This window comes from Arachis duranensis, chromosome 9 (genome assembly GCF_000817695.3).
Source record: "Arachis duranensis cultivar V14167 chromosome 9, aradu.V14167.gnm2.J7QH, whole genome shotgun sequence".
In the NCBI taxonomy this organism is placed as follows: domain Eukaryota; kingdom Viridiplantae; phylum Streptophyta; class Magnoliopsida; order Fabales; family Fabaceae; genus Arachis; species Arachis duranensis.
The window spans coordinates 19,883,076-19,894,174 of NC_029780.3; the positions used below are offsets into that span (position 1 = coordinate 19,883,076).

General features: G+C 33.7%; 2 protein-coding genes across 2 annotated transcripts; one reads left to right on the forward strand and one right to left on the reverse strand.

The window, feature by feature from the left end:
* Window positions 1-580: 580 nt before the first annotated feature.
* On the reverse strand, window positions 581-1,343 carry LOC107465047 (agamous-like MADS-box protein AGL80). The gene has a single exon (XM_016084015.3). It carries the CDS (start codon window positions 1,315-1,317, stop codon window positions 832-834), a length of 486 nt encoding a protein of 161 aa, XP_015939501.1. The 5' UTR covers window positions 1,318-1,343; the 3' UTR covers window positions 581-831.
* Window positions 1,344-7,304: 5,961 nt separating this feature from the next.
* Window positions 7,305-10,794, forward strand: LOC107465069 (putative pentatricopeptide repeat-containing protein At1g56570). The gene is made up of 2 exons (XM_052253617.1): window positions 7,305-8,224; window positions 8,628-10,794. The coding sequence occupies exons 1-2, from the start codon at window positions 7,610-7,612 to the stop codon at window positions 9,696-9,698; spliced, it is 1,686 nt and encodes a 561-aa protein (XP_052109577.1). The 5' UTR covers window positions 7,305-7,609; the 3' UTR covers window positions 9,699-10,794.
* Window positions 10,795-11,099: the final 305 nt, after the last annotated feature.

Here is an 11,099-nt window from a genome sequence, read left to right on the forward strand (position 1 = left end):
TAAAATATCAATGAAGATATGTATTTTAAATTTTAATTTTAAATTTTTGATTATTTTATATTTTTTATCTATATAGAATCGAATTAATTGGTTCAATCAATAATTTTTTAATTAAACTAATAAATTAATATTCTACCCAGTTTAATTACCGGTTTGATTCTAATAAGTATAGGGCAAAGCTTATGCTTGCCTCCCTTGTGTTTGCCTCTATGTACAAGCGTGAAGCAGAGACGTCAGGCGTGCACATGGAACAAGAGAAGCATGCATCAGTTGTGAACAAAGAGAAAGAAAGCACATATACACTTAGCGCGCATTTCGCATGCCCTTTCTAATAAAGAAAGTGATAGACCGATTGGCATGTTTTAATCAATAAAAAATACGACACTTCAAATAACGTGTTTTGAGTAAATACGATTTAAAGATCATATTTATGTAACTTATTTCTTTTTAGGCGAGTGTAAATTGTGGTTTCAAATGTCAATTCTTTTACTTTTATAATTTTATCAATGTGACATACATGTTCATTTAATTGATCATCATAGCATATACATATAATTTACATGTCAATATAGCACAAAAATAGATTACATCACCATTATAAAATAAGGAGTCCTTATAACACAAAGAAATACAGGAGATAGAATAGACCCAGCCATGAATCCAACACAAAATAAACATCAATTAATATATAAAACGATAAAATTAAACCTGTTTAAAACAGGCTAACCCTTCCGCATTGACATTAAAGCTCATGAATACAAGAAGTTTTATTTTATTTCAAGGTTTGCACTTCTCATCAAACATAATAATAACATGAACATACACATATATCTATTCATCATCATCTTCAAGAACCATCTTAATTTCAATGTCCTTCATACTCTGATCAATGAGATTATCAAGTTGTTTCAAATCCGCAACAGTCATGTTATCCGGTAGTTCTTGATCACTTTTCATGTACTTATACATGGAAAGAAGCATCTCCTTTTCACGATTCTCCTTACGCTTCTTCTTCAGCAACTCCTTCGCTTTAGCGATTCTCTGCAGCATGAAGCTTTCTTGATTCATGTTCTTACTTTCGTCAATCACAGATGAATTACTGTACTTCTCAATCACTTCTCTGGCCCTCTCTGGATCTGGCCAAACCTCTGCTTCTTCAGATTCAAAAGGGTTCGAGATTATAGCACAAGCTTCAATGCCGCATAGAATGCTGAGTTCATTCACCTTCTTCAGAATTCCCCTCTTCCTTTTCTTGAAAGTTGCTTTTCTTGCTGAGTCATCAGGAATGTAAGCCAACTTCACCTTCTTTCTTGTCATGGTTTGGTTTTGTAATTTATTTACTCTTTTAATGAATTTTTTACTTTGTACATTCTGGACTTTATATGGACCTATATATGTATGTGAGTCACATTGTGATAAGGATTATCAAGACAGAGATGGAAAATTATCTCTACATATGTTGTTTCCGAATTTTTGGATGCTTTATTAAGACAAACATTAAAAGCTAATATGACAACTTAATGTATACATTGCATTCAATAATATTTGGAAATTCCGGTAGGTAATCAATAAGAATGTAGCCAACAATAAGCTAACAAATATTTTTGAATTGCACTCCACACTAATTAATTATCACTAATTAGTAATTATTTAAATTTTATTTTTTAAAAATATAAAATTAATAATTATTAATTACTGTTATTTAGAGTTGGCTAGTTAGGAGTTAATTACCTATATTTTTTTATATTTAAGAGAAAAAAATTAGCCAAAACAGCTTAAATTTATTTTATTTAGCATTTATTATTTGTTGATACAATTAATAAATGTTAAAAAAGATAAATTTAGATGTTTTTTGTCTTTCTAATATTACCGATTTTAAATTTAGTTTAGTAAACTAGTTCGTTTAAACAAGTGTTGAGAGTTCGAATTCTACCTTATACATACAATAATTCATTAGCCAACTCCAAATTCTTAGATGGAGCTTCAATCCACAACAGATTAATTTTTAACTTATTGAATTGAAAGATACCGTAAAAAATCAAATATATAATACTATTACTATGTAATGGTTACAAGTTAAAGATAGCAACAATATGGATTAAGTACGATTTTAGTCCCTAAGATATAAGTCGAAAATATTTTTCGTCCCCAACCATTTTTTCATACAAAATTGTCTCTTTCAGTTTAACTTGGTTTAAAATTGTCTTTTTTACTAAAATTTTAAATTTTATTACCAAATTACCCAAAATTTAAAAAATAATAAAATAAAAAAAAGAAAAAGAAAACAAAAACGGACAAAAGGGAGAAAGAAGAAGAAATGGAGGCAGCTCCCACTTCAGCGTGGTCTTTTCCCCCATTTCCTCTCTTCGAACTCGTTGTCTTTGTTGTCCTTCTTCTTGGTGAACTCAATAGCGGCGGTTTGGCAACGGCGTTAGAAGCTCGACGATGGCTCTCTCCCGAACTCACTGTCTTCGTCGGCCTTCTTCTTGGTGAACTCAATGGCGGCGGTTTGGCAACGGTGTTAGAAGCTCGGCGATAACGCAATGACCCCTTCTCTTTCTTCGATCTGTTCTCTCTCTCTCTACCCTTTCTCGCTCGCGCTCTCTCGTCTTCCTCACGCTGCTCGACGACGACTGCTCCGTGCCGCTGCTCCGCCCTAAGGTTCCAGTTCTGTTTCTGTTTCTAATTTTGTTAATCACATTATTTCTAATTCTGATTTTATTAGTACATTGTTAATCACAATGTTTCTAATTTTGATTCTATTTCTGATTTTGTTAATCTATTGTTCTGTTTCTTTTGCTTCTATTTTTATTTTTCAGATTCTGCTTATGTTTGTGTTCCTATTTTATTTTTAATTTTTTTTTGCTTTTGTTTTCAATTCTGTTTCTTCTTTTATTTCTTTTGCTTTGGATGCTGCTTCTATTTATATTTCTATTTTTTTATGTTTATTATATTATTTCTGCTTCATTGTTGTTATTACTGAAGAAGAAAAAAAAGAAGAAGAAATGCTATTGTGATGGAGAAAAAGAATAGAAATTGAGTATTTTGGTGAAAAAGGAGAATGGTATTTTGGTTTGAAAGACGATTTTAAAATCAAATTAAATTTTAGTGACGATTTTTTATGCAAAAAAAGGTTGGAGAGAAAAAAATTTTATAACCTATATTTTAAAGACTAGAATCGTACTTGACCCTAATATTATTGTAAGTGACTTCTAACAAGGATGATAGTTGGAAAGAGATAGGATGATTTATCGTTTGAATTATATTAAGCGTAGTTACCTAAATCAATCCCCAAGGATTTTAAAAATAGATATTTTAGTTTTCAAGAAAAATTAATACACAGATCAATCCTCAAGATTTTACTTCGACAGACAAATCAGTTTCCAGTACATTTTTCGGCAGAATAATTACCGAAATCAGTCCCCAAGAATTTTAAAAATAGACATTTTAGTCCCCGAAAAAATTAATATACAGATCAATCCCAACATTTTTCTTCTTCAGACAAATAAAACCATGGGAATTAATCGGTATATTAATTTTTTTGGGGACTAAAATGTCCGTTTTTAAAATCCTTAGGGATTGATTTGGGTAATTACTTTGACGAAAAATGAACTGAAAATTGATTTGTCTGCCGGAGTAAAATCTTGGAGATAGATCTATGTATTAATTTTTTTTGGAACCTAAAATGTCCGCTTTTAAAATTTTTGTAACTAATTAAGGTAATTACTCTTATATTAATTACTTGGTCATATATATTAATTACATGCATTATTACTTTCTATTACATTATTTCACATTAAATGAAATTTTATCATATTTTTTTGTCAAATGGTTATTATATATTTATATTATTGGTATGTTATAATTTGAATGCCCATTTAATGATACAAGACTATTTTTATAATATGGACGACTCATTTTTTAATAGTAGAAGGCTCAAGTTCCCAAAATGAATTAACTTGATAAAATTTGAAAAAGTAAATTTTGTATGCATATATGGTCTGACATAGAACACACAAAATTAGCATAAGATACTTCTCTCTATATATATGTATGCTACGACATATGAAAGAGTAAATTATCAAGAAACATATGAATTATCTCAGTTATATTGTGATAATAATTTTAGAGTATATTAATACTAGAGTTTTCTATTTATACTTCTCTATTTTATTTTTATTTTATTTTTTTATTTATTTATTTTACAACACGTTATCAACACGAGACTCTAATCAAAATTTAGAAAGATACAAGTAATAAATTACTCTTAATATATCTGGAGACAACTATTTATCATGAATATTAGATGGTGAAATCTATCTTGATTCAATAGATCTTGAAAATACCAGCAAGATTGATAATAAAACATCCAAGAAGGACAAAACTAAAGTCATGATCTTCCTTTATGGTCATATTGACGAAGAATTGAAAAATAAGTATTTCATATTAAAAGATCCTGTGTATCTTTGGAAGAATTTTAAAAAAATGTGTAACCATCAAAAGATAGTGATACTTCTTAAAACTCAATATGAATAGACGTATTTGCGTCTACAGGATTTTAAATCCATAAATGAATATAATTCAACAATGTTCCGAATCATCTCACGAATAAAATGATGTGGAAAAAGATAACTAATAGTGACATGTTAGAGAAAACTTTCTCGACCTTCCATGCCTCAAAACTGTTCTTGCGGCAGCAGTATCGAGAAAAAAGAATTTAAAAAATATTTTGATCTAATTTTTTACCTTCTTGTTGTTGAATGAAATAATGAATTGCTTTTAATAAATTATGAAGCACACCCAACTGGCGCCGCCCTATTATCTAAAGCAAATGCGGAAAATTATAACCTGAGAAGAGATAAATGGCAAGGCTTTGATAAGAAGAAAAATATGTAAGGAAGAAAAAATATGTTCACAAGAAATGATCTCACTAGAAGTGTAATAAAGAAAGAAATAATTGGCAAAATAAATCAACAGAGGATAAATATTTTCGTTTCGGTGGAAAGGACCATTGGTCACGTTCCTATCGTACTCAAAGGCATTTAATTGATCTTTATTAAGCATCCTTGAAAAAAAATGACAAAGAAAATGAGACAAATTTTGTTTCAAAGAATGTTATGAAAATTACACCAATAGTAAAAAAGTTTAATATTTTGGTTTATTAAGTACTTATGTCAATAAATAATGTAAGAAACTTCTTATTGAATTTTATCTTCTATATATTTAAATTTCAAGTATGATATCTATAAATAAAATTTAATAAAATATTATTGTTCTGTTTAAAAATTTTAAAATCAATAAATATGTCAAGTTCTATAATAATAATAATAACAATAATAATTTTAGTATATGATACTATTTTTAAGTACAGTGCTACTTAGACAAATAGTTCTAATAAGGAATACAATTTTATTACACATATACCTTTATTTATTTTATGTTATGGTCATATTATTATTATTTGTCTTTGAAGAAAATAGCAAGTACATATAATGAAGATATTTACTTTGCGGATAGGACAAGTTCTTATATTATTCTTAAAAGTAATATATATATTTTACTTATCTTGTACCAAAAGAAGAATGTATTAGTACCATTATTGACCAGGCAATGTGATAGAAGGCTTTGGAAGAGTTATAATTTTGTTTTTTGGAAGAACAAAATTTATAATACATAATTAATATTGTCTACTAAGTCTTTAAAAAACTTATTAAATTTTAAAGATATTTGCTGAAATGGATATTATATTAAAATAATAAATGAAAAAAATCATGAGTATTAATATATCACAACTGATGATTCAAATAAAAAAGTTATATTAGAAGGGTAAATGATTGTTTTCAGCACCTCCTGAAATGAATTGGACACAATATATAAGAGACGCGTGTTAGTTTTAATATGACAGGAAAAACATCAATTGAGCTGAAGCATCAGCGGGCAGAATGTTGGTCGAAATATAGAGAGGTAATTATGCTAGGTAGTGTATTAATTTGAGGTTTTAATCATTTATACGAGTTGGATTAATCTTTTTGTTACCGTTGGGCTTTTTTGTTAGTAGATGCATTGGATTGGTAATGTAAATAATTGATCCAAACATAATAATAATAATAATAATAATTCACTCAGACACTCGCTCTCACCTCTCTCACTCACCGAACGCTCACTGCCGGTCGTCACTCGTCATTCTCCTCGCCGGCTCCTCTGCGTCGTCCTCGCGCTGTCAGTGTTTGCTCGCCTCTGCTTCCTTCGCGACTGTGCCTCCTCCGTCAGTGTCGCCCCGGCCGCCTTTGCTCTGCTATGCCTCCGCCTCGTGCCTTGTCTGTCTCTGCTTCCTCCGTCGTCATCATGTTGGCTCATCTGCAGATTCTGCTCTGCTCCTCTTCGAAGCTCTCCCTCCGCCGAAGCTCTGCTCTCTCTCGTTGGCGGCTTACTCTGCAGTTGTGCAACACAGCAACTTTCCCAAATTGAAAAATCGTCTCTGACTGTTTCTGGCTTTCTACTTCTGCTGTAGGTGAGATTTTCTTAGCTATTGTTATTAATTTTTTATACTGAATTTTTGATGTTTTAATGTATTGAGGCTAATTGTATTTGCATGTGAAACTGGCTAATTTCATTTGTAATAAGGTTTACGTGAATTGTATTTGTATGTAAAATTAATTGATTTAATCTGTTGTTCTTTTTGATCTTTTTTCTTTCTTGTGTATACCATTTTGCTGTTACTTTATGATATTATGTCATTGTATCGATCCATTTTTGTGCTTGAGGTTTTAATTTATAAGTGTTTAAATCCTTACTTTTTTTATTTTGTGATGGACAGATTTGACAAGATCATCAATAAGAAAATTCTTTTTATTGTGCTGTATGAGGATGATAAGATAGTAAGGTACTTTTTCAGCCTTTGGTCGAATCCTCAACTTAACTATGTTAGAGCTTAAGTGAAGTTTGGCAATGCGATGAATGAAAGTTGATATAGGTGAAAGCAATGAAATAAAGATTTAAAGATGTGTATTGGAGTTTTGTGTTTTATCTCATGATTAACTAATTTCTGTTGTTTTTTCTGTCTGACTCTTCTATATTGATTTAAAATCTTATTAACATTTATATACACTTTTTAGTTTATACTATGTTGATCAGGTAGACGTTTAAATTAGTTTTGTGGTATTAATTCAATGTTAAAAGAAATAAAATAAAAATTACCTACTATGAAAAAAAAATCATCTATAATTATTTAATTATAAGTTATAACTAGGTCAACCAATTCAACTAATCACCTAACGGTTGAACTAGTGACCCGATAACTACAGTACTCTGATATTCCTTATAACTATAGTTCAGTTCTAATAACTATAGTTTAGATATTCCTTATGCTGTTATACACACCCCTAACCATTAAACCTGCTTTCACAAACAGGTACTGTCTGTACAACTACCTGCTTCTTTCTGCTCTTCAGGTTCAAGTCAGTCTCCCAATTAATTAAACCATTTTTGTTGACATTTTGTCATTATTTGCTTCATCTTACGCGGAAAAAATGAAGAACTTTTTCTATCATCTTATGCTGAAAAAATAAACAACTTTTTCTATGGTCACTCTTCATAAACAAGGACGAAGATGATGACTGGTACTAGGAAGTTACTGTCCCCAACCCATTTCCGGCCCATCCCCACCATTGTCCATAACTCTCTTGCTGATGACACCCAATTGAATTCTCTTGCACCGTTTTGCCCCAAAGACATTTCCGGTTTAGCCACTGATCTCATCAAATCATATTTTGATAAGGGGTCCATTGATGAAGCACGCATGCTGTTTGATGAAATGTCACATAGAGATGTTGTTACTTGGACTGCTATGATTACTGGCTACAATTCTTGCAACCACCATGGTCGTGCGTGGAGCGTGTTCTGTGAGATGTTGAGATACGGGACGCGGTCTAACGAGTTCACCTTGTCTGCAGTTTTGAAGACATGTAAGGGGCTGAGTACACTTTTGTGTGGGAAGTTGGTTCATGGGTTGGCTATAAAGAATGGTACTCAAGGGTCATCCATATATGTTGATAATGCGCTAATGGATGTGTATGCCACTTGCTGTAGTAGCATGGACAGTGCAAGAATGGTTTTTGAGAGTATCCTTAACAAGAATGCTGTCTCATGGACAACTTTGATAACTGGATATACTCATAGAGGAGATGCCTATGGTGGCCTTCGAGCTTTCCGCCAAATGCTTCTGGTAGGTTCCCACTTTTTCTTCAACTTTTCTGGTTCCAAATCCATGTTTGTTTTACTCAAAACGATGGGTCTCATAGCAGCAAAGAAAATCAATAGAGAACACATTTTTTTCTTTTCAACAAAATGTTAAATTGTGTATTCATATAACAGATGCTATGAGATTTCCACCACTTTGTTCCATCCTACAAAACTCATGTATTCTCTTAAGATTAAGGCTCCTCTAAGGTGATAAACTAAGGAGGTAACCACAACATTAACCATTTATTGATTAAGGGTAGGTAACCTCTAATTTTCTCATTTGCGAGATAAACTCACCTTAGAGCAACTTCAAGGAAAACATTAAAATTCTTGGTAGAGACTAGCTCAGTATAATGGGGTTTTCATATTTCCTTGGCGATAAACAGGAGGAAGGAGAGCTGTGCCCCTTCAGCTTTTCAATTGCTATTAGAGCTTGTGCATCTACTGGCTTGGTTAATTTGGGCAAGCAGGTACATGCTGCAGTGATTAATCATGGATTTGAGTCCAATCTTCCTGTCATGAATTCTATACTGGACATGTATTTCAAGTCTTGTTCAGCATGCGAGGCAAAGCAATTATTCTTTGAAATGAGTCAGAAAGATACTATCACATGGAATACCTTGATAGCTGGTTTTGAGACATTGGATCCTAAACAATCATTCTGCATCTTTTCTCAAATGGTATCTGAAGGTTTTAGTCCAAATTGCTTCACATTCACCAGTGTGGTAGCTGCATGTGGTAAGTTAGCGTTTCTGTATTGTGGGCAGCAGCTTCATGGGGGAATTTTTCGTAGAGGCTTCAATAACAACTTGGTATTATCCAATGCCCTTATTGACATGTATGGAAAGTGTGGAAACATAACAGATTCACATAAAATATTTAGCCAAATGCCATGCAAAAATGTGGTCTCCTGGACTTCCATGATGATTGGATACCGGGATCATGGGCATGGAAAAGAAGCTACTAAATTATTCAATGAGATGGTCAGATCAGGTATCAAACCTAATAGGATAGTGTTCATGGCAGTTCTGAGTGCTTGTAGCCATGCCGGACTAGTGGATGAAGGCCTGAGATATTTTAGACTATTGACAAGATTTTATAATGTTGCACCCGATCAAGAGATATATGGATGTGTAGTCGATCTGCTTGGGCGTGCTGGTAGAGTAAAGGAAGCTTATCAACTAATAGAGAATATGCCTTTTAAGCCGGATGAATCTATATGGGTTGTCCTTCTTGGGGCTTGTAAAGCTCATAAACAACGAAGTATAGGCAAACTGGCAGCTTCAAGGGTGTTGGAAATGAAGCCAAATAGTGCAGGAACTTATGTGCTTTTATCAAATTTTTTTGCTGCTGAAGGTAACTGGACTGGTGTTTCCTGCTTAAGGAAGCTTATGAGAGGTATTAAAAATAAGAAAGAGGCAGGGATGAGCTGGATTGAATTGAAAAACCAGGTTTAGAGTTTTGTTGTTGGAGGTGAATTTATTTCTTCAAATGAGCAGATTGTTGAAGTTTTGGAAGTATTGATTACGCATATGAAAGATTTTGGATATACACTTGACTTAGATTGCTTTGTACATGACCAAGAAAATGAGGTTTGAACACAAGCCATATGGTTAATATGTCATTGCCGAATGCTCAGCTGTTCATAGCAGCTCATTTGGTTCAATTCTTGCTATCTCATTCAAGCTTACTACAATACTTATAAATTGGAGATACATAGGTTCATGCTTTTTAATAGACGGTAAGAATGGTAACAAAACAATAATTCTTTAACCATTAAGAGGAATAATAAACGGTGAAGTGAATATTGTAGAGTTTTATACATTTTATTCATACCCTGACCCAACGATAAGGCCCAAGTCCCAACAAAAGGCCCAATCCAAAAAGGTTGAGCTTCGCCTTGTACCGACTTCCTCCCTATAAAGTCGGTCCCTATCACGACTAACCCTAAAGAAGTCGGGGACAAAGATTAGCTGGCAGATAATCACTCATTCAAATGAGTAACTGTCCCTAAAATCTCTCTACCCACTTCTAGGAGCCATATCTCAACCTCCCTAAGATAAAGGAATAGTTATCCACCTTAAAAGGCAGAACTACTTCAGCGGTGGTTATTGGTTCACCATTATAAATACACTGACATTCCTCAGGTATCTCTAAGCCCAATACTCTCTAGACCTGTTTACACCATTGCTGACTTAGGCATCAGAGTGTCTTTGCAGGTACCACCCCCATTCTCTCTCACACAAGTCGGAAGGAGGCTCCCAGACGTAAACAAAGCCGGAGACCACACTCCTCCAACGCTTGGGCCTCACAAATAAGCCCAATCACCGTCCGGTTCTAGGTAAGCCCCGGAACATTAGCGCCGTTGCCGGGGAACCGAGAGATCAACTAGTAATGGCGGACAAATCCCCCGAAGAGGGTCATGTGGAATCGGATTCTGAACAAGAGAATCTGGATACCGGAAACAATGACGCAGATTTGACCCTTCACCAGGAAACCAACGATCAGCACAGAGAAGGTACCTCCGGAGTAAAAAATCTGAAGGCGAATTCTTCAGAAGGGCGCGACTCGGAGAAAGATGGACCAGCCCACGTGACTGAACTCATGGGATTAGTCCACGTCCACCAAAGTCGCTTGGAACAGTTAGAATAGGAACGGGAGCGACAAAGGGAGACTGAGAAGAACCTAAAAGAGGAGATGGAACGACGAAAAGAGTTAGAAAGAAAACTCTTGAAGTTGGAATCCTCCCTCAAAGGCCGGAACTCCCGCGACGAACGAGAAGAGCCGCCCATAGGAGGGGAGGACCCTTTCAGCGAGGACCTCTATGACGGAACCACGGATCCAAAGCATCACCTAAG